Source organism: Loxodonta africana, chromosome 2 (assembly GCF_030014295.1).
Source record: "Loxodonta africana isolate mLoxAfr1 chromosome 2, mLoxAfr1.hap2, whole genome shotgun sequence".
Taxonomy (NCBI): Eukaryota; Metazoa; Chordata; class Mammalia; order Proboscidea; family Elephantidae; genus Loxodonta; species Loxodonta africana.
Window position 1 is genome coordinate 37,433,276 of NC_087343.1, and position 19,504 is coordinate 37,452,779.

The following is a 19,504-nucleotide window of genomic DNA, read 5'->3' on the forward strand; positions in this document are numbered from 1 at the left end:
CTGAAGGATTCAATAGATGAAAATATTAAACGATGCAGGAAACACCAAAAGAAGATGGAAGACGACAGAGTCACTGGACCAAAAAGAACTGGTCAATGTTCAACCATTTCAGGAGTTAGCATGTGATCAAGAACAGGTGGTACTGCAGGAAGAAGTCCAAGCTGCACTGAAAGCATTGGTGAAAAACAAAGCTCCAGAAATTGATAGAATACCAATTGAGATGTTTCAACAAACAGAAGCAGTGCCGAAGGTGCTCACTCATCTCTGCCACGAAATTTGGAAGACAGCTACCTGGCCAATCAATTGGAAGAGATTATTTGTGCCCATTCCAAAGAAACGTGATCCAACAGCATGTGGACATTATCAAACAATATCATTAATATCATAAACAAAAAAAAAAAAAACCCAAACCTACCGCCGTCGAGTTGATTCCAACTCATAGTAACCCTGTAGGACAGAGTAGAACTGTCCCATAGAGCTTCCAAGTAGCGCCTGGTGGATTTGAACTGCTGACCTTTTGGTTAGCAGCGGTAGCACTTAATCACTACACGCCACCACGGTTTCCATTAATACCGCAGACAAGTAAAATTTTATAGACGATCATTCAAAAGCAGTTGCAGCAATACTTCGACATGGAACTACCAAAAATTCAAAGTGGAAATAGCAGAGAATACCAGAAGAATGTTTACCTGTGTTTTACTGACTATGCAAAGGCATTTGACTGTGTGGACCATAACAAATTATGGATAACACTGTGAAGAATGGGAATTCCAGAATACTTAACTGTGTTCGTGAGGAATCTGTACACAGATCAAGGGGCAGTTGTTTGGACAGAACAAGGGGATACTGTGTGGTTTAAAGTCATGAAAGGTGTGTGTCAGAGGTGTATCCTTCCACCGTACTTATTCAATCTGTATGCTGAGCAAGTAATCTCAGAAGCTAGACTGTACGAAGAGCATGGAATCAGGATTGGTGAAGAGTCATCAACCTTCGATATGCAGATGACACACCCTTGTTTGCTTAAAGTGAAGAGGACTTAAAACACTTACCTTTGAATGTCAAAGACCACAGCCTCTAGTATAGATTACACCTCAACATAAAGAAAACAAAAATCCTTATAACTAGACCAATAAGCAACATCATGTTAAACAGAAATAAGGCTGTAAGTTGTCAGGGATTTCGTTTTACTTGGATTCACAACCAACACCCATGGAAGCAGCAGTTCAGCAAACAAACAATGCACTGTATTGGGCAAATGTGCTGCAAAAGACCTCTATAAAGCGTTAGAAAGTAAAGATGTCACTTTAAGGACTAAGGTGTGGCTGACCCAACCCATGGTGTTTTCAATCACCTCGTATGCACGAGAAAGCTGGACAATGAAAAAGGAAGACCGAAGATGATGTCTTTGAATTATGGTGTTGGTGAAGAATATGGGATATACCATGGACCGCAGAAGGACAAACAAATCTGTCTTGGAGGAAGTACAGCCAGAACGTTTCTTAGAAGCAGGGATGGTGAGGCTTCATTTCACATACTTTGGACATGTTATCAGGAGGGACCAGTCCCTGGAGAAGGATATCATGCCTGGTAAAGTAGAGGGTCAGTGAGACAGAGGAAGACCCTCAACGAGATGGACTGAAACAGTGGCTCCAACAATGGGCTCAAGCAGAAGGACTGTGAGGATGGCACAGGACCAGGTAATGCCTCCTTTTGTCGTACAGAGTCCCTAAGAATCGAAACTGACTTGATGTCACCTAACAACAATGAATTGGTATGGGACACCAAGGGTATCTGCAGGGCCATACAGGTTATCAGGGTAAACAGAGATCTGGAACTCAGGTTGGGGTTTGAATTTGCCCACAATATTTTAAAGTCACTATAAACAGGGGAATGGATGAGACTGACCATGAATATTGGGTGAGTTGAGTGATATAAAAGCCAAAGTCAGAATCTTAGGAACACCACCATTTAACGAACATGCAGGCAGGAGAACCAATAAAGACACTTGAGAAAAGAGTAGATAGACATATAATAAACATAGAGAAGTAGCTTAAGCTGTAAGGGTATAGTAGTCAACTATGTCAAATGTTACAGAGATCTACAGGATCAAACTGAAAACTAGCCACCGGATTTGACAATTAGGTCTTTGGTTGACTCCGGAAAGCAGTTTCAGAAAACAGCAGAATGGAGCCACTACAAAAGACTGACGATTGGATAGGAAGTACAAAAGCAGAGAAAGTAAGAATTAGGTTAGTAGCTTGAGCAGATTACAGGAAAAGAAAAAGGTCTGTATGTGGTATGGTGTGTGTTAAACGACTAAGGAAGACACAGGACTATCTCTATGTAAAACGGAAGAAATCAATAGAGGACAGATAAAAAATTCAAGGGAAAAAAAAATCAGAAGAGATATGTGATGGAACAAGGTCCTGGAGGAGGAAGACAGTCCAAGAACATAAGCTGAAGGGCTAGTCCTGGAATGGAGGAGAGGTGCTACTTTGATGGAGTTAGTGGGAATATAGAGAATCTCTAGTACTTGCCAACAAAGTTTATTTTGGGTGTAGATGTTTTCTTGGCAGCCATATTTGTAGGCAGTGCTGACACTTTAGTGTTGGCTGCGATATTAAGAGACGAATTCCCTGTAGTTGTTAGACCTTTCACTGAAGAAGTTGCAATTGATGAAGTATTCACAGTACAATTGCTTGCCGCAATGCTTGAAGTAGAGGCAGTTGGTTTTGAAGCAGATACAGCTGTTGAAGAAGTAGCTTGGCTAACAACATTTGGTTCTGTTGAAGGAATGGGTTTACCAAGTTTTGTGTGTAATTTAACCACCTACAAAACAAAGGCATATTTACTTGTCAGGAAACTCAGTGTAGATTTAATTTTTTTTTTTCCTAAAATACATTATAAAATGAAAAGCAAACTGATATTTTTCTTTGTTGTATTTTTTCTGTTATGTATTTTTATACACGAAACTATTTTCACAATATCCCTGTGAAGCAGACGGGGATATATATTCCATCTACCACTAGGTGAGAAAACTAAAGCAGAGAAAGATGAAATGACTTGGCCACATGCATACTCATCTACATTAAAAAAAAAATCTATTTTGTTGTTGCTGAGAATATACACAGCAAAATATACACCAATTTAACAGTTTCTTTTTCTTTTTACATGTACAATTTAGTGACATTGATTATATTCAAGTTGTGCAACCATTCTCATCCTCCTTTTCTAAGTTGGTCCTCCCCCATTAACATAAATTTACTGCCCCCTAAGGATCCTATCCAATCTTCTAAGTTACTGTTGTTAATTTAGTCCCATACAGATAGTTTTTAAGAGAGCATAATGCTCAAGGCAGACCTTTTTTTACTAGTTAAGCTAACCTACTGTACAGTTTTAAGATGGCTTCAAGGGATATTTTTGGTTTAATGTTTCAGGGATTCATCCAGCCACCATGGCTCCATAAAGTCTGGGGTCCATGAGAATTTGAAATTCTGTTCTACATTTTCCCCTTTTTGATCAGGATTCTTCTGGAGAATCTTTGACCAAAATATTCACTAATGGTTGCTGGATACCATCTGGTCCCATGGCAAAGGAGGCAGGTGTTCATGCAGGTAATTAGCCACATATTTCACACCCTCCTCCTACTCCCAACTCTTCTTCCTCTTTTGCTCCAGGCAAACAGAGACCAATTGCTGTGCCTTGGACATACTTATCTACATTTAAGCATGACAAAAAGAGAGGGATAATCACATGATGACAATTTCCAATAAGTGGAATAAGTCATCTAGTTCAATTTAAAGAAATGTCTAGTCTTCTCTATGTCGTCTCTAAGTATATTGCTTATAATGCACTCAGTTCTCAAAATATGAAGCTACCTTCACCTGAACCTATACTGAAAAGCCTTAAAAGAAATAAAGACATAAGATGTGTGGGGGAAAAAAAACCACCTACTTTCTGATGCTTAGCACCACGAATGTGGGCAGCATATGCATCTGCTCCTGTACAAGACACATCACAGAGCTCACAACGTAGCTGATTTTGAGTCCCACGAGTAGAGTTGTTGCTGCTGCTGGTATTTTGTGAGGCTTTCAATGCAGCTTCTTTTTTTTTATGTTTCTGTCCTTCTAAATGTTCTTTATAAGTCTGTTCCAAAGAAAAAGAACAATTGCTTCACCAATTTCCTTTCTACACGATTTAAAAGTACCCAATTCTCTAATATGCATTTAAAAATGAACACTAAACAATTCTAAAAGCAGTTGACAAGAGCATGTAGGATTCCCTGCATATGTATCTGTGCTTCTCTGTATATTGTTTACTGAGAGTAATGCATTTGTCTTAACATTTTGGTTTATAAAGCATCCTCATACAGAGCCGCAGTATCAATATAAGCTAACAGCTTTCCAATTTCAAAAATTTTCATCTTTTATTGCTTAGGTATAGTACTGGATAGAGAATGCTAAAAAATCAGTGATTATCCCACAAAGAAATTAGTTAGTTACAGGGTCAAGATGGGGGGAGGGGAGAGGAATGTACCTACACCATGAGCAAGGAAAGGAAGAAAGCTACATTATAGGAACAAGACTTTTAAAAACAAGTTATGTTTGTAGGATTGACTTTTCTAACACAGAATGCATTTCCACAGAGAATCCGTATTAGAATCCATGCTACCCTGAACAAAAATCTCCTTAATACATAAGAGTCAAAATTGTATTACGTATTTGCAAGGAAAAACAGTATAATTTTAATACTAGCCAACATAATACGGAAATTGTATTAAAAATTGTCCTGTACACAGATGACTGAAAAACCCAGGTTTACTGAAATGAGAGGAGGTTGATAAGGACTGCCATGCAGTGTTCTGGTTTTTAAAACAATTATTTGAGTGGGGCCCAATAGTTCCTTTTTTATATTTTAATTTTTAAAACAGGCATGATTAACATAAAATTCTATGTTCATTGTAGAATTTCAGAGCTGGATGGGACTTTAGGGATTAACTGAAACAGTGATTTTCCAGTTTTTAAATAGGAGAGCTCTTTCTTCAAATGAAATCTTACACACCAGAAAGGAGAACTTCTCTGTTTTTGAAACAAAAGAGGGAGACTCTAAGGCTCGGCCATTTGATTCTCTTTCATTACCTAAAGCGGCCTGAAGTGGCCCCACAAAGCAGTTTGAGGCTCATTTATTTAGGACAAGTCGTCATTATAGAAGTGAAGAAACAAAGGCCCAAACAAAAGTTAAGGTTTCTGACTAGTCCAAGGTTACACAGTTAGCGAGGACTGGAAACCTGGCTCCCTGAATCTGAACCTACTTACACTCCCTCCGTATGCCCAAATGTAGATACTAACTCACATCCTCAATGACATTTTCCTCTAAGGCTCATCAATTCCTTAAGGTACTGTGCCTCTGACTTGCAGAAGTGCCCTTGGCCTGGTCTTATGTAGCCTTCTAGTTCCTTCCATGCAACCCCCAATTCAATGTTTAGCCTCACACATACTCATTCCAAATGCTGCTGTTAACCTATCACCCAAGTGCCGTTATCTATACTTTATAGGGACTCTCACATATTCAAGAAATCTCTTAAATCTACATTTGCCACTCATGACATCATCCCGTCTAAAACAGTCATTGCAGAGTCTGATATGCTATTCAAATACTAAGATACTTGTTCCCTTTCATGTTTACCCTGGGTTCCTGGAAATATTCCCCACCTGCACCCCCAACCCTACCCATGTGATTGCAATCAAAGTGTTTCCTCTCACACTGAAAATGAGGAAGGTTTTATGTAACTAGCCACATATATTAAAATGTTCCCTAATTTGATGAAAACTCAGGGAATACTGGTACAATACTCTAAAATTTAGTGTTAAAAAGTAGAGACAACTGACCCAGTAAATTAAAAAGAATGTATATAGGTGGCATAGGGGCAGAAGATGGATTTAACAGGAAGAAACTACTAGAGTCAAAACCTCGTCCTTTCAAATACTATGCCTTTTATCAGGCAAATTGCGTCTCAGATTTTTATATAAAAACTAGGTACTCTTAATGAAAGTAATAACAAATTCAGCTAAGAAGGGAGTTGAACCCATTAGTTTTCATAAACAGATTTACACCTAAATTACACGTTCTAAGATTTGCCAACAAGAAAAAAAAAAAAACCAGGAAAAGTAATTGAAGTCTTGCATACTTCCTTTACTGGTATTTCTGAAAAAGACCCTTCCCTACTACTGTTCTTGTTCCCATAGTTTCTATTTTCTTTGCAGAGAAGATTTCAGAAGTAAATAGGCATACACAAAAGCCAGTTTCATTAGAAATACAATCCTGAAGATCGTAGATAATCAAAAGAACTTAAAGGCTTTCTAATACTCCAGAAAGACATTATCACTTTCTTGCTATTTGTATGCTCCAAAGAATAATACATTTGATAAATTCCTCTCATCTCAATGCAAGTGTATAAAATTGGGTTATCTCTATAGTTCCGTATCAGCTGTAAAATTTTATATGTATACTCTTCGCAATCAAAACAGACCCTGAAGAAAAGCTAAGAAAAGTAGTAAGCAAGTATCTATGTTAAAGAGTTTTGTATGAAGGCTTTATAAAGCAAGTTACGGATGCTAAAAAAGCAAAGGAAAAAAACCACTCTTACCTGCAAACTCCCAACTAATTTGAATATAAACGTTTACATTAATATTTTCCCCAAACTCCAAACTAATGTGAACATAAACTTTTAAATTAATGTTTTAAAGAGCAAAATATTCTTCTTGAAAAAAATTCAATTTGCCTCATTTGTCATTTACATTCATAATCATTTTTACCGTTTTTTCTAAATAGAATACTCATATCTCAATACAAATGGCTTTTTAAAGATGAATGTTTATGCCTTGGCTAAAAACTAACAGTGGAGAAAATGTAAACCTATTTTCTAAGCACAAGATTTAGAATATCAAATATACTTAACTATCAAAAGTAACCATTGAAGATGCACGGTAAAATACACAACGTAAGTACCTGTGGTCCAGCACAGCTGATCTTACAGACATCACAATAGTGAATCTGGGGCGGTTTGGGAGGCTGTTTGGGTTTCAGTTGTTTATTTTGGAATGGTGCTTTTTTAGTAAAGGTGGTCCCTGTCCAGGCAGCTGTTGCAGCAGCGGCAGCTGCTGCCGCCGCCGCCTGCTTCTGTTGCTGCTGTTGCTGTTGGTAGTAGGAGGATGCAGCTGAATACACTGCTGCTTCATAACCTGAATAAGACGTACCTTACAAATAAAATCAAACAAAGATGATGTTACGTAAGTACAAAAGGCCAAACTAAAGGTTATGAATTTAAATTCAATATATCTTGCTAATAAAGGCAGGTCTACATGTGCATATTTATAAATAATGTATCCCTCATGGAACCTGGAGAAAATCTTATTTATCTTCTTCCTATTTAAGTCAGTCAGCAAGTATTCCACACCACACAATGCCAGGTATTACTGAGGTACAAAGAAAGTTTAAGATTTGGTCCCTGCCTCCAAGAAGCTTATAGTTCAGTTACAGGGATGTAATACAGTATTTGACAAACTTATTTAGTTATAACCCAGAAACCTAGTTATAGAATCTACAAATATTTCTTCAAGTGGGATTCCTCTGAATACAACTTGGGAAGTGTTGGATTTGAGAAGAGCCTGGACTAGGATACTGGATAGCAAGGAAAAAAAAAAAAAAAGCAGCTCATCAAGGTAATATTTGACAACATGCTTGGTAGCTAAAAGGTAAAAGAGGAGAAAAACATACAAAAAAAGACACCAAGATTTTGAGCCCCAATGAATGACCAATGGATTGTGTAACTGATAAGGCTGAGAAGCCTATAGAGGCTGATTAGGGGAGGCAAGGTGGGTAAAGCTTACCAGAGAGAATATAAGACAATAGATTAAAGATTTGGAATTTAAAACCAAATACCTTGGTTCTCATCTTTCTCTCGACAGGTATGAAAATACTATTTTTTCTAGTTAAAATTGTATGGATTCTATCCATTTCCATTGCCCAAAGTTAATAATAAGCACATTGTTGATATATGTTTTAAATAATAAATAAGTTAAATATTTATATTATACCTGTTGTTTATGTTAAGTGATACACAGATTTTAACTCTGTGAAAGTTTTAAATCCGACAATATTACTGATTTTATTTATCAGCTTATCTCCAAACTGTAATATCATGCCTTCTAAAATAAGAACTCTGAAAACCTGAAGACTCTTTTTTCCCTTAAGTGGTAATAGGTGGGCAAAGAGTTATATAAGCTCCAGAAGAGAGATTCATAGTTGCTGGGAGGGTAGAGAAGAAGTGCTTAAGGAGAACAGAACTCTCCTGTCTCTTGAACGTAGACTGCTTTTACTGAAAAGTAAGGACTTCTCACCCACTGACTCCTATTCATCTACACACCTAGGGAAGAAAACAAGTTCCTGTGCTAAGATGCACAGGAAATCAGAATCACAGGAATGTGAAACTTGACATATCCCGGAGAGAAAGTTGTTGTCAATTTTTGCAAAAAGCCTCTACAGACTTTTATTTCTGGCTATTGTTATATAAATGTTTATGAAGTTTAAAGATAGAAAGTGTGGTAATAGAGAAGGAAACATCTGAAAATGAAAATGGGAAAAATAGGTGGACTTAAATCAACAATACATAAATGATCAGAGAAGATAACAATAATAATTAGAAAACAACTGATATGACTAGTTAAAAAAAAAACACAACTGTACAGGTCAACAAAAACTCTTTATTGGGCAGTCCTACCAACGTATTCTATTACTTACAAATGTGATTAAAAAACTTAAAAGATGACAGCTAAATGCTTTCAAATTGATAGGCAAAAACATGTACAGTTTAAATTCCACTCTAAAAAGCACCATAAAATTGTTCAATTAAAAATAAAGTATTTCTAGATTATCATTAGAAACATGATTTTTATATGAAATCTTGTTAACAAACGTTTTCCAAATGACTTGAGTCTTTTCGAGCAGAAATTGTAAAAATGCCACTTAAATATAGCTTTATGAATTATGTATCAAGAAAATAATAAGTAAAATAATGCAAAAAGGAGGCTACAGTGCAGGATGACTAGGTATTCCAGTTTACTTGTTTTTTGAAATTGAGAATTCACACTCTATATGGGAGGCTGTGTACCAGACACAGTGCAGTCTCAGACCAGATCTATAAAGCTGATATTACCAATTTAACTTCACCGATAAGAAAACTAATGCTGAGAGATTCTGATGACCTTTAAAAACTAAGTTACTTTAGCAAAAAAAAAAAAAAAAAAAAAATCACCAGGCTAAGCTTAGTATTTTCAAAATAACCTTTACACACAGGTAGTCTAAAACTAATAAAAAGGGAGCTTATCTGTAACTTACTACTTAGTTTACAAAAAAAATCAAAGCACATACTGAAAGGTGGGCTTAAAATTCTGGAATGCTGTTAAAGAACATTTTAAAGTCTCCTATTTTTTATGACTACTAAGAAACAAATGTACGAGTCTTATAAAAACACTGTGGGAAAACAAAAGTTTGTGTCTGTAAAATTACGTACAAGCTCAATTTCTGAAAACCAGAAGTTTCACTTAAAAAGTACTTTTATTAAAAATGCTTATTTACTAGTAAGCTATACTATTAAAACAGCTCAAATATAATTTTTAAACATACCAAATCAGAAAAAAAACCCTACAATTTCAGTAGTAAATCATGCTACCAGTCACCATTTAGTAGGCACCAATATTCTAGAACTCCTCATTTTAATGAGTTAAAAGGAATAGGTGACTCTAGTTTTAAATGCCAAATATTGCAAATATAGGACTCTAAAGCCCTAACAATGACTTCTCTGTACGGCAACTTCACAGTAGGTATCACGTTCTATAAAATGTACATATTCTTTGTCCTAACAGTTCCATATCTAGAAATTTATCCTACAGAAATAATTGAGCAAATGCACAAATCTTTATGGGCGAGGATTGTTTTACCCAGTGTTACTGTCAGTTATTCACTAATAAAAAACTAGATGTCCCAAAATAGACACCTTAAAATACATTCATACCATAAAATACTACACAACCATTAGGCAAATTCATACAGACAAAAGTTTATTAGTGGTTACCAGGGGCTAAGGAGAGGACAGAATGGGAGTTTTAGCTGAAAGGACACCGAGTTTCTGTTTGGGGTGATGAAAAATCTTTAGAAATGAGTAGTGGTGATGGTAGCACAACATGGGAAATGTAATCAATGTCACTGAATTCTACATGTTAAAATGGCTAACCGTTGTATGTATTTTACCGTAACGGAATTAAAAAAAAATATATATATATATATTCCTAAGCATGGATCCTGGTTTCCAAATAGCACCACCAACCATAAGAGGAGCCTGGCAGGGAAAGGGTTAAGCCCTTGGCTGCTAACTGAAAGGTTGGGGGTTTGAATCTACACAGTGGCTTCAGCGGAGAAAGACCTGGTGATCTGCTCCTGTAAAGATTATAGTCTAGAAAACATTATGGGGCATTGAGTAGAAACTGACTCAACAGCACCTAACAACAACTGTAAGAAACTATGATTACTTGGCAAGATGGCTGATCTTTGGTCTTGGGCAGAGAAAGCACGAAGTGTTTCTGTAACATCTTATTGTGCACAAAGGAAAGAAGTACTCAAAGACTAACAGACGGGGCCACGTCAAAATGACTCAGGAGCTGGTTTAGAGAGCCTCATTGGTCAAACACAGCACAATTTGAGCCTTCAAAAGAAAAAAAATGAGTAAAGGATTATAACATATTGAATAATAAAGAATGAATCCATAATAATACTTAAAAAAGGAAGGGTTCCAGGAATTCTTCTTTGGAGAAGAATGCCTAAGAATATATGTAAAAGGATTTTGCAACCACCCCTGTGGTAACTGATTCTCAAGGATTTTCAAAGGATCTAACACTACAGGTAATTGCAAATGGAAAACTGTATCTTTACCATGGAGAGAGGAATGGTGGTTACCATCTTAAACAGTGATTATAGTTAGCATCATCAAGGAACAAACTGACATTATGTGCTACTGATACGATGAAATGGAAAGTACATTTAAGTAGTTTTTTGCCTATAAAGCTGCCTAAACCTAAACATGAAGAAATCATTAGATAAATTCAGTTTGTGGGGTATTCTACAAGATAACTGGCCGAACTCTTCAAAAAACGTCAATGACATGAGAGACAAAAGCACAGAGGAATTATTCAAGATTAAAAGACTAACTAGATATGACAACCAAATCTACAATCCTTGTTTGGACCCTAAATTTAAAACAAAGAACAAACATATAAAAAGCCCAGTCATAAAAGACTTCTGTGAATAACTAGGGAAATATATGTATTAGATATTAAATAGTACCATATTACAATATTGGCATTGTGGTTATGTAAAAGAATGTCCTCATTATTAGGCAATATATGCTAAAAATTTCAGGGCAAAGCATCACACTGTGTGCAGCTTATAAAATATATTGCTAAGCCATCTGAAGATGTTTTTCAGAGAAACAAAGCAAATGTGACAAAATAGTAGTAATTGATTAATCTAAGTGAAAATACTGAAGCTGTCAAGAATTTAATTTTACTTGGATCCATAATCGATGCCCGTGGAAGGAGCGGTCAAGAAATCAAACAACATATTGCCCTGGGCAAACCTGCTGAAAAGACCTTTTCAGAGCGTTGAAAAGCAAAGATGTCACTCTGAAGACTAAGGTGCGCCTCGCCCACGCCATGGTATTTTCAATCGCCTCATATGCATGTAAAAGATGGACAATAAACAAGGAAGACTGAAGAAGAATTCATGCATTTGAATTATGATGCTGGCAGAGAATACTGAACGGCACCATGGACTGTCAGAAGAATGAACAAATCTGTCTTGGAAGAAGTACAGCCAGAATGTTCCTTAGAAGCAAGGATAGTGAGACTTTGTCTCACATACTTTGGACATGTTATCAGGAGGGACCAATCCCTGGTGAAGGACATCACGCTTGGTGAAGTAGAGGGTCAACAAAAAAGAGGAAGACCCTCATCGAGAAGGACTGACACAGTGGCTGCAACAATGGGGGTCAAACGTAGCAGTGGTTGTGAGGACGGCATAAGCCGGACAGTGTTTCATTCTGTTGTATACAGGGTCACTATAAGTCTGAACCGACTCGATGGCACCTAACAAGTGAATGGCATATGGGGTTCACTGTATCATTTTTTCAACTTCTCTAAAGAAATAAAAACACTCTGACATTTCTAGTCTCATCTCTTGGTATGTACCCCACGTATACTCCATCTAAACGAACTGTTCTTCCCAAATGCTCCACACCTCCTACTTTATCACTGCATCCCTAGCACTCAGCATAGCATGTAGCATAGATTAAGAGATAAAAAAATCTCTCAGAAATGAATATTTGTTAGGCTTCTGACACTTGAGCTACAACAAAGTATCAAGAGGGAAAAACTTGCATAATTCGCCTTAAACTCTCCATGGAACAAGACAGGGTATTATGGAATAAATAAAATGTAAAACAATAAACTACAGAACAATACAAAGACTAAGTGTCTACAAAAGCGCAATTACGTGAATTTAATCACTGCAACGCTGCAAACTATCTCAGCTGGAATTTAGCAAAAAAAAAAAAAAAAAAACAAACATTTTTTTTTTTTTAGTAGACATAGTAGGAGGGTTTTAGTGATTATATTTCTCCAGGGAAAATACATGGTTACTTAAAGCTAATAAAGCTACTCTGTCCTTCCAGGATGGGTGTGTTATAGAAGCATCACCCTAGGGATCTTTAGAAAAGGTTACCCAGTATTTTCAAGATCACTCATTCCTAATAACAACTATGAAGAAACAGTTTTTCAAGGGCTGAAATAAACGATATGAATAATAGGCCAGTGGAATTCCCTGAGTGTTAACCTTGAGTATTAAAGTTCATTTGGAAAAGATAGAAAAAAAAAAAAGATTCCTTAGAAGACAAGGTCTTACTTCCTCTAACTGCAATGCTAAGCCCAAGACAATTCCGCGAAGAGCACTTTTATTCTGCTAAGAGCTTCTGGTTGAAACACAACAGCAGCCAACAGCTGATCCGTTTGTCACAATATGCACATATATTTATGTTAACATCTGTAAATTCAATTCTTGCTATCAGAAGTAAAATAATTCCACTCAAAAAAGTTTCTTTTACAACAATACAGGTTATCAGTCTTACCAGAATAAGTAACTGCTGTGGTACTATAAGTAGCACTCTGGGTATAGGATGGCACCACAGTGGCCGCAGCTGCTACCGGCTGTACGGTGGAGGATACAGGATAAATGGAGAAAGTAGTGGTAGCTGGACTTGGTGTGGCTGGTTTTATGGCTGTCACTTGCCGAGTTTGCTGAGCTTGAGTATACTGAGTTGCACCTTGGCTATAACCCGCTTTGGGGGCTAAATGGGAAAACAGACATCAAATAATTAGAAGGATAAGCCACTTCAGTACTGTACCAATATCCTTGAAAAATAGAAAACAATAAACGTAAGCAATATTAACTGTAAATTTTATGCCAGCAATTTTTTTCCTGGCAAAAGGGGTAAAATTTTTATTACCAAAATAAATAAAATAGATTATGTAAATTAATTTACTAGCCTTTCTCAAATGCTTTCCACATATTTTCAAAGTGGCATTTTGGCAAAATTTTTAAATTTTAGTGAAATGCCAGTACTATTTACAACTAGTAGAAATAAAAGTTTTCAGAAACGGTGTATGTGTTTGTTTAGGCTAGTCAATTCACTTGAGAGTTATGCTTAATGCTGGAATCAGAACGAAGAGAGCCTAAAAGTATGTATTTTAACTTCCAACAAAAATTTTAAGGTTTAATTATAGGACACTTGTTCATATGCCATTCATTGCATTTTATGGATTTATCTGTAGTGAAAACCCCAAACCAAACTTACTGCCACCGAGTCTGTTCTGACTCACAGTGACCCCATAGGGTTTCTGAGGCTGTAAATCTCTACGGAGGCAGACTGTCACATCTTTCTCCTGAAGAACTGCTGGTGGTTTCGAACTGCCGACCTTTTCAGTTAACAGTCGGTCACTTTAAATCTGTAGTGCACTTCAGTATAATTCTAACTCACATTATGCTACCGACTCAATTTTTCAAATGTCAATTGCCTGAGTGCAGATGTTTTTAAATGGCTATCATTAAACTCTCTTCTGAAGTTTGACACCTTTGACCATATTCAAAACAAATATATAGTTTTAGAATCTTAAGAACCTTATTACTGATCAATAAATTAGCAACTAATTACTTATTAACAATTGCTAAAGGACACAAACGTAATTTTTGAGGAAGACCCAAATATCAGGGGGCCAAACTCATTTTATGATCAGTTAAAGGAATCTTACACAAAGAGTGCTTAGAGTATATAAAACCTTCACCTACGGCCATTGCGAAATTGGATCCACACAACACAGACGGAGATAACATTAGAAGAAACTAATGTCCAGAGCTAAATGACTTACAAAAGTCACATATTCAATGTCAGAACTTAGACTATGTCAATGTCTTCTGACTTTTAGATAACTCATAGCTCTTGTGCACAATCTAAGCCTGGCAAATAAATAGGAAGTTTGGTATACTGTACCTAGCACATTGCCAGAGAAGAGACTATAAGAAATACAAGGTCACTAAAATGGAAGATATTTTAAAATTACTTTGAAGGGATTCAAAATCTTAGAACCAAAAGGGACCCGAGAGAGATCGGGTTAACTACCTTTATCTATAGGAAAAGATATAAAAAGAGGTAAAAATCTCTTGTCCATGTTAGTGTTAAAGCCAGTATGGGAAGCCAATTCTGCTTTCTCCTAATCAAAGGCTCTACTAACACTCTCATACCAAACCCAAAACCAAACCCACTGCCATCGAGTCGATTCCGACTCACAGCGACCCTATAGGACAGAGTAGAACTGCCCCATAGGGTTTCCAAGGAGTGGCTGGTGGATCTGAACTGCCAACCTTTCGGTTACCAGCCAATGACTTAACCACTGTGCCACTAACACCCTCATAGTGCTTCAAAAATAACTGAAATAATGGAGTTGCCCACTTTCAGAACTCAGAAAGCTTTGTTTTAAAAGTTCTCAATTAAATATCTAGGATTTTCGTCTACATATATGTAGGTTTCTTTGCAAACAAAACACTTTCTGTATTTGGACCATTATATAGTGCTGTATTTAATGTTTGTGGTAGTTGGTAACAGAACCAACTTTATTAGAGACCAATGAAAGATAAATTAAAAATATGGGCCCATGAAGGGTTTCATTAGTTACAAGGCCAGTTGGCAATATGTTCCGGGCATTCCTGACAAAGAAAAGAATGTGGCTAGAAGTTGATAACACTATAGCTTTCCTCTTTTCAGTAGGAAGAGAACTGTAGTAAGCTGAAGAGACAAAAATGGAGTACATTTCCAGAAAAGAAGGACATGATTATGAATTGTCTCCAAGGCCTTCTCTTTGTGATTCAAAGGCATTCTAGTAGAGGAAGAGAAGGACATGGTTAGAATCTGCCTTCAAGGTGACATATACAATAGTTTAGATGAACTCAAGAGCCATGCCTTTATTAAAAATATATCCTAACTCATGTATTTCAACAGTTGCAGTGAAACTGGGTATATTAATAAAACCCACCTGTCTGATAGTAGGTTTCAGCAACAGAAGGCTGAGGCTGGGCAGCGGCAGCTACAGCTGCGGCAGTTGCTGTTGGCTGTTGGTAGTACTGCTTACTATCATAAGCTACAGCAGGGGCTGTGGATCTTACATATGAGTACGAATCCTAAAGAAAAGGAATGAAAGAAAATCTTGCCATTAGTGACGTGGCAGGGAAACCAAACATTTTTACTATACAAAAGTCTAATAATGGAAAACAAAAAAACTAAATATAAGCCTAAATTTAGACAAAAGAGAGTCAAATTCAATACAAAGGAGATTCACTTTGGACTTCATCAAATAAGATCAAAACCATTTCAAACAGCATGTTTTGTGTTTACAATCAGAAAATTTACTGCAACTTTGAAAAAAATTATTTTAAATAAAGATTTTATTAAAAAATTAATGCATTTTTGTCTTAAGGATGGATTCCACAGTATTAGAAAAGAATGTCCGTGTGTTCTAAGCTTTGTGATTACTCCAGTTTTAATTTTTAGTCTTTTTTATTACTATCATTAACATAATGATGAGTAGGAGCTTCCAGGTGGAGGGGGGAAAGAGGAAGGGAGTTCCAGGGAGGGAAAATACTATATATAAAGCCTCAAAACAGTGAAAATTCAAGGTGAGCTGGGTGAATTCTGGTGCTGCATAAAGTGAGGAAGAACCGTGCGAGGTATGTAGGAGGTAAGACTCAATAAAGAGACAGGCAGGGCTCAGAAAATGATGGGCCTCACAGGCCCTATTAAAGACAATTGGATTTATTATATTCTGTCTCTGGCATAAAGAAACACAATCATGTCAAGAGGAATTCTGAGTTCAGTAACTTGCCTAATACTAATAGCAAATACTAATATTAATGGTTTATACATCAACTTCTTACTTTACAAAATAAAATTTCTATGCTTTAGGAAGAATATGGAAAAACTGGGGGAAGTCCAGAAGGACCAAAAGTTTAAAAAAAGATTCTGGAAGCTAACAACGAATGAGTTAAAAGAACTAGGATTAAATTTTACTAAGTAACCAAGTAGCCAAACTAGTATTGTTTTCAAACATGATAGTGTAAAGAAAACTAGACCTTTATGCCCCCATTAAGACTGAACAAGCACAAGCGGATACTAAGAGCATGATCAATTTCTGTTACATACGAGGAGAGAACACCTTGACAGGAAGAATGTACAGGCCAACAGAACTTCCACCCTGGAGAAGACTGAGAAAGACACTATGTGATTTGTCTGATATAGCCTAGGCTCATGGGTCTCAAAATACCGACACAGCTATGTTCCAAGTGGAGAGATGACGCCACAGTACAAACCAGGGTCATCTTCCTCAAGTCTTAATTTGAGGTAAAATTAAAATTTTTAATCAGTAATTAATACAAAACTTTGAAAAATTTAAGGAAACATAGACATACAAAAAAAATATTTATTTATTTATTTATTTATTACTGGAGGAAAATGGACTATGTGAGGGTTACCAACATAAAACACACTGCAAGGAAACTAAATGCTTGGACTATGCTCCCAAACTACCTAGGATACATGTTCGCTTTCCTCTATCAGTAGACAGAGATATATTTTGGAAGTCCAAATTTTAAGAAGCACTGGGACGCACATTATGTCATACACTGAGGCCACTTAAATCTGTACATTGAGGCTACTGAGCAGTTTTCTTACCTGGTAATTTTGTGTAGTAGCTGGCGGTGGTGGGGGTGGTGCTTCTTGTTGCCTCTGGGTATAACCATAGTCAGTTGCTGTGTGCGCAGTGGGGTAGCCTCCATAAGCTGCAGCTGTTGCAGCAGCTGCAACAGCCACTGGAGCAGGCCTGGCAACTGCAACGGTGGCGGCTGCTGGTGCATAAGCAGCAGTAACTGTGTGAGCAGCTACTGGAGCCTGATGGACGGTGTAGCTAGCAACTGTAGTTGGATGGGAATAAGCTACACCGGAAGCTGGTTGCTGGCTATATCGAAAAGTACAAAAATAAACAAAAAACAATTTAATTTTAAAATCTTAAAAGCACGTTTTCAAGTAATTTAATCATGGGCATGATCAGATAAGACCAAATACTTTAACTTAATAAACCTCCTATTTAATACCATATTTGTTAGTGTTCTATAATTTTCATCCCTTAATATCACACATATTATGTTTCAGATCATAGATCATACATAAAGCAGGGATGACAAACTAGGACAAGAGGCAGTATTAGGAAGAAAACGAACAAAAAAGAACAAATCAGAAAATTGTAAAAGTATTTGCTATATGTAAAGTTCTTCATTATGTTTTAGTTTTTAAAAAATCTCTACAAAGAAATCATGATAAAAAATAATGTATTCCAACTCCAATTATGGAGAAAATTTAAGGTAGAAATTATTAGCCAGTTAGCACAAATACCTCTGTTGTTCTAGAGCAGTGGTTGTCAACTAAGGGAGATTTTGTCCCCCAGGGGACATCTGGCCATGTCTGGAGTTATTTTTGACTGTCACAACTGCAGGAGATGGAGTGACTGTGCTGCTGGGCATATGGGGGGCAGAGGCTGGGAATGCTGTTACACACCCTACAATGTGCAGGACAGCCCCCACACAACAATGAATTACCCAAAGAATATCAGTAGTGCTGAGGTAGAGAAATCCTGCTCTAGGGTACAAAACCTACAATTAAATATCTATTATTTAATTATAGGGAACATTTCATCGTGTTTATTTTTCTCTTAACAATGTAATAGCACATGTTGTAAAATGAAACCTAAGTCAGATACTTTGCAATCATAACCACTTAAACCTCAAACAGGCAAAAACATTTGCCAAAAAGAGTGAACCAAACGAATTTCCAGCTAAAATTTTTTAACTTTTAAACTGAGAGACTATGTCATATAAAACCAAAGGCCTGCAGAGGTTTTAGCGCTATGAACGTGTATTTGTTTTTTTCTAGGTTCTCTGAGTAATAAACTCAACCCGTACTAAGGCAGAAGCGCCTTCTAAAAAAAGGACAGCCTCAACAGCTACTTAGCTGATAGGTTTTAGCTGGCCACAAGTTTTAGTACGTGCCAACAGTTAAGAATAGCTGATAAGGAAAAAAACACCTGACATAAGCTGAAGCTGCACTCATCAAACAAAGTTATATAGTATGGGGTCTTTTGCACTGGTGTGCATGATACCACAGATATGTGATATAGAATTAAAATTTGGAGATGTCATATTTTAACTGTGTTATGGAAAACACTGATGTACCAGGATGTGTCCAAAGGAAATCACTATAAAGTTTGGGTGTTATTTCATATAAGAATTGGAGGTCCTGGGGACAATTAGTCTAAAAAAGGTAACTGGGGAGTTTTGATAGCTGCCTATTAATAGAAGAGACTTACTCCATGCTGCTCCAGAGAACAGAACTAGAACCAATGGATGGAAGTTACATGGTGGCAGATTTCAGCCCAATATGAAAGAGAGAGAGAGGGGGGGAAAAAAAAAACCTTAATACTTAGAACAGAGTCCAAAGAAACTCTTATAATTTGTATTTGATGAGGTTTCCCGTATTTTGTTATTAAAATTAGCTAATATTTTCTACACATATGCCAATTATAAGACAGGAAAAGCAAAGCTTAATTGTCATAGTAGGAAACTGGTTTGGGATTGACATAGTCTGTAGGTAACTCCGCACCTTAAAAAAAAAAATGCCAGTACCAAACTTCTTTCAAACTTCTGGAACTGAGAAAAAGGATTATACTTAAATAAATATGCCAGTTCTGTGAAGCCTGTATTTAATACTTAATACGAGGGTAAAGTTTTTTACTTCCAGACT

At 36.6% G+C, this 19,504-nt stretch overlaps 1 protein-coding gene across 3 annotated transcripts in view; it reads right to left on the minus strand.

Annotated features, from left to right (window-relative positions):
* Positions 1 to 19,504, minus strand: part of ZFR (zinc finger RNA binding protein) — an 85,518-nt gene that overhangs the window by 41,368 nt on the left and 24,646 nt on the right. For 2 of the 3 annotated variants that reach the window (XM_010588084.3, XM_064271039.1), the window contains exons 3-8: positions 17,384 to 17,666; positions 15,693 to 15,837; positions 13,235 to 13,453; positions 7,009 to 7,256; positions 3,955 to 4,146; positions 2,538 to 2,829 (exon numbers count right to left, since the gene is read on the minus strand). In XM_010588084.3, the coding sequence (XP_010586386.2) occupies positions 2,538 to 2,829; positions 3,955 to 4,146; positions 7,009 to 7,256; positions 13,235 to 13,453; positions 15,693 to 15,837; positions 17,384 to 17,666 (1,379 nt within the window). The remainder of the gene's footprint in view (positions 1 to 2,537; positions 2,830 to 3,954; positions 4,147 to 7,008; positions 7,257 to 13,234; positions 13,454 to 15,692; positions 15,838 to 17,383; positions 17,667 to 19,504) is intronic. The other variant, XM_064271049.1, reaches the window with a different exon arrangement.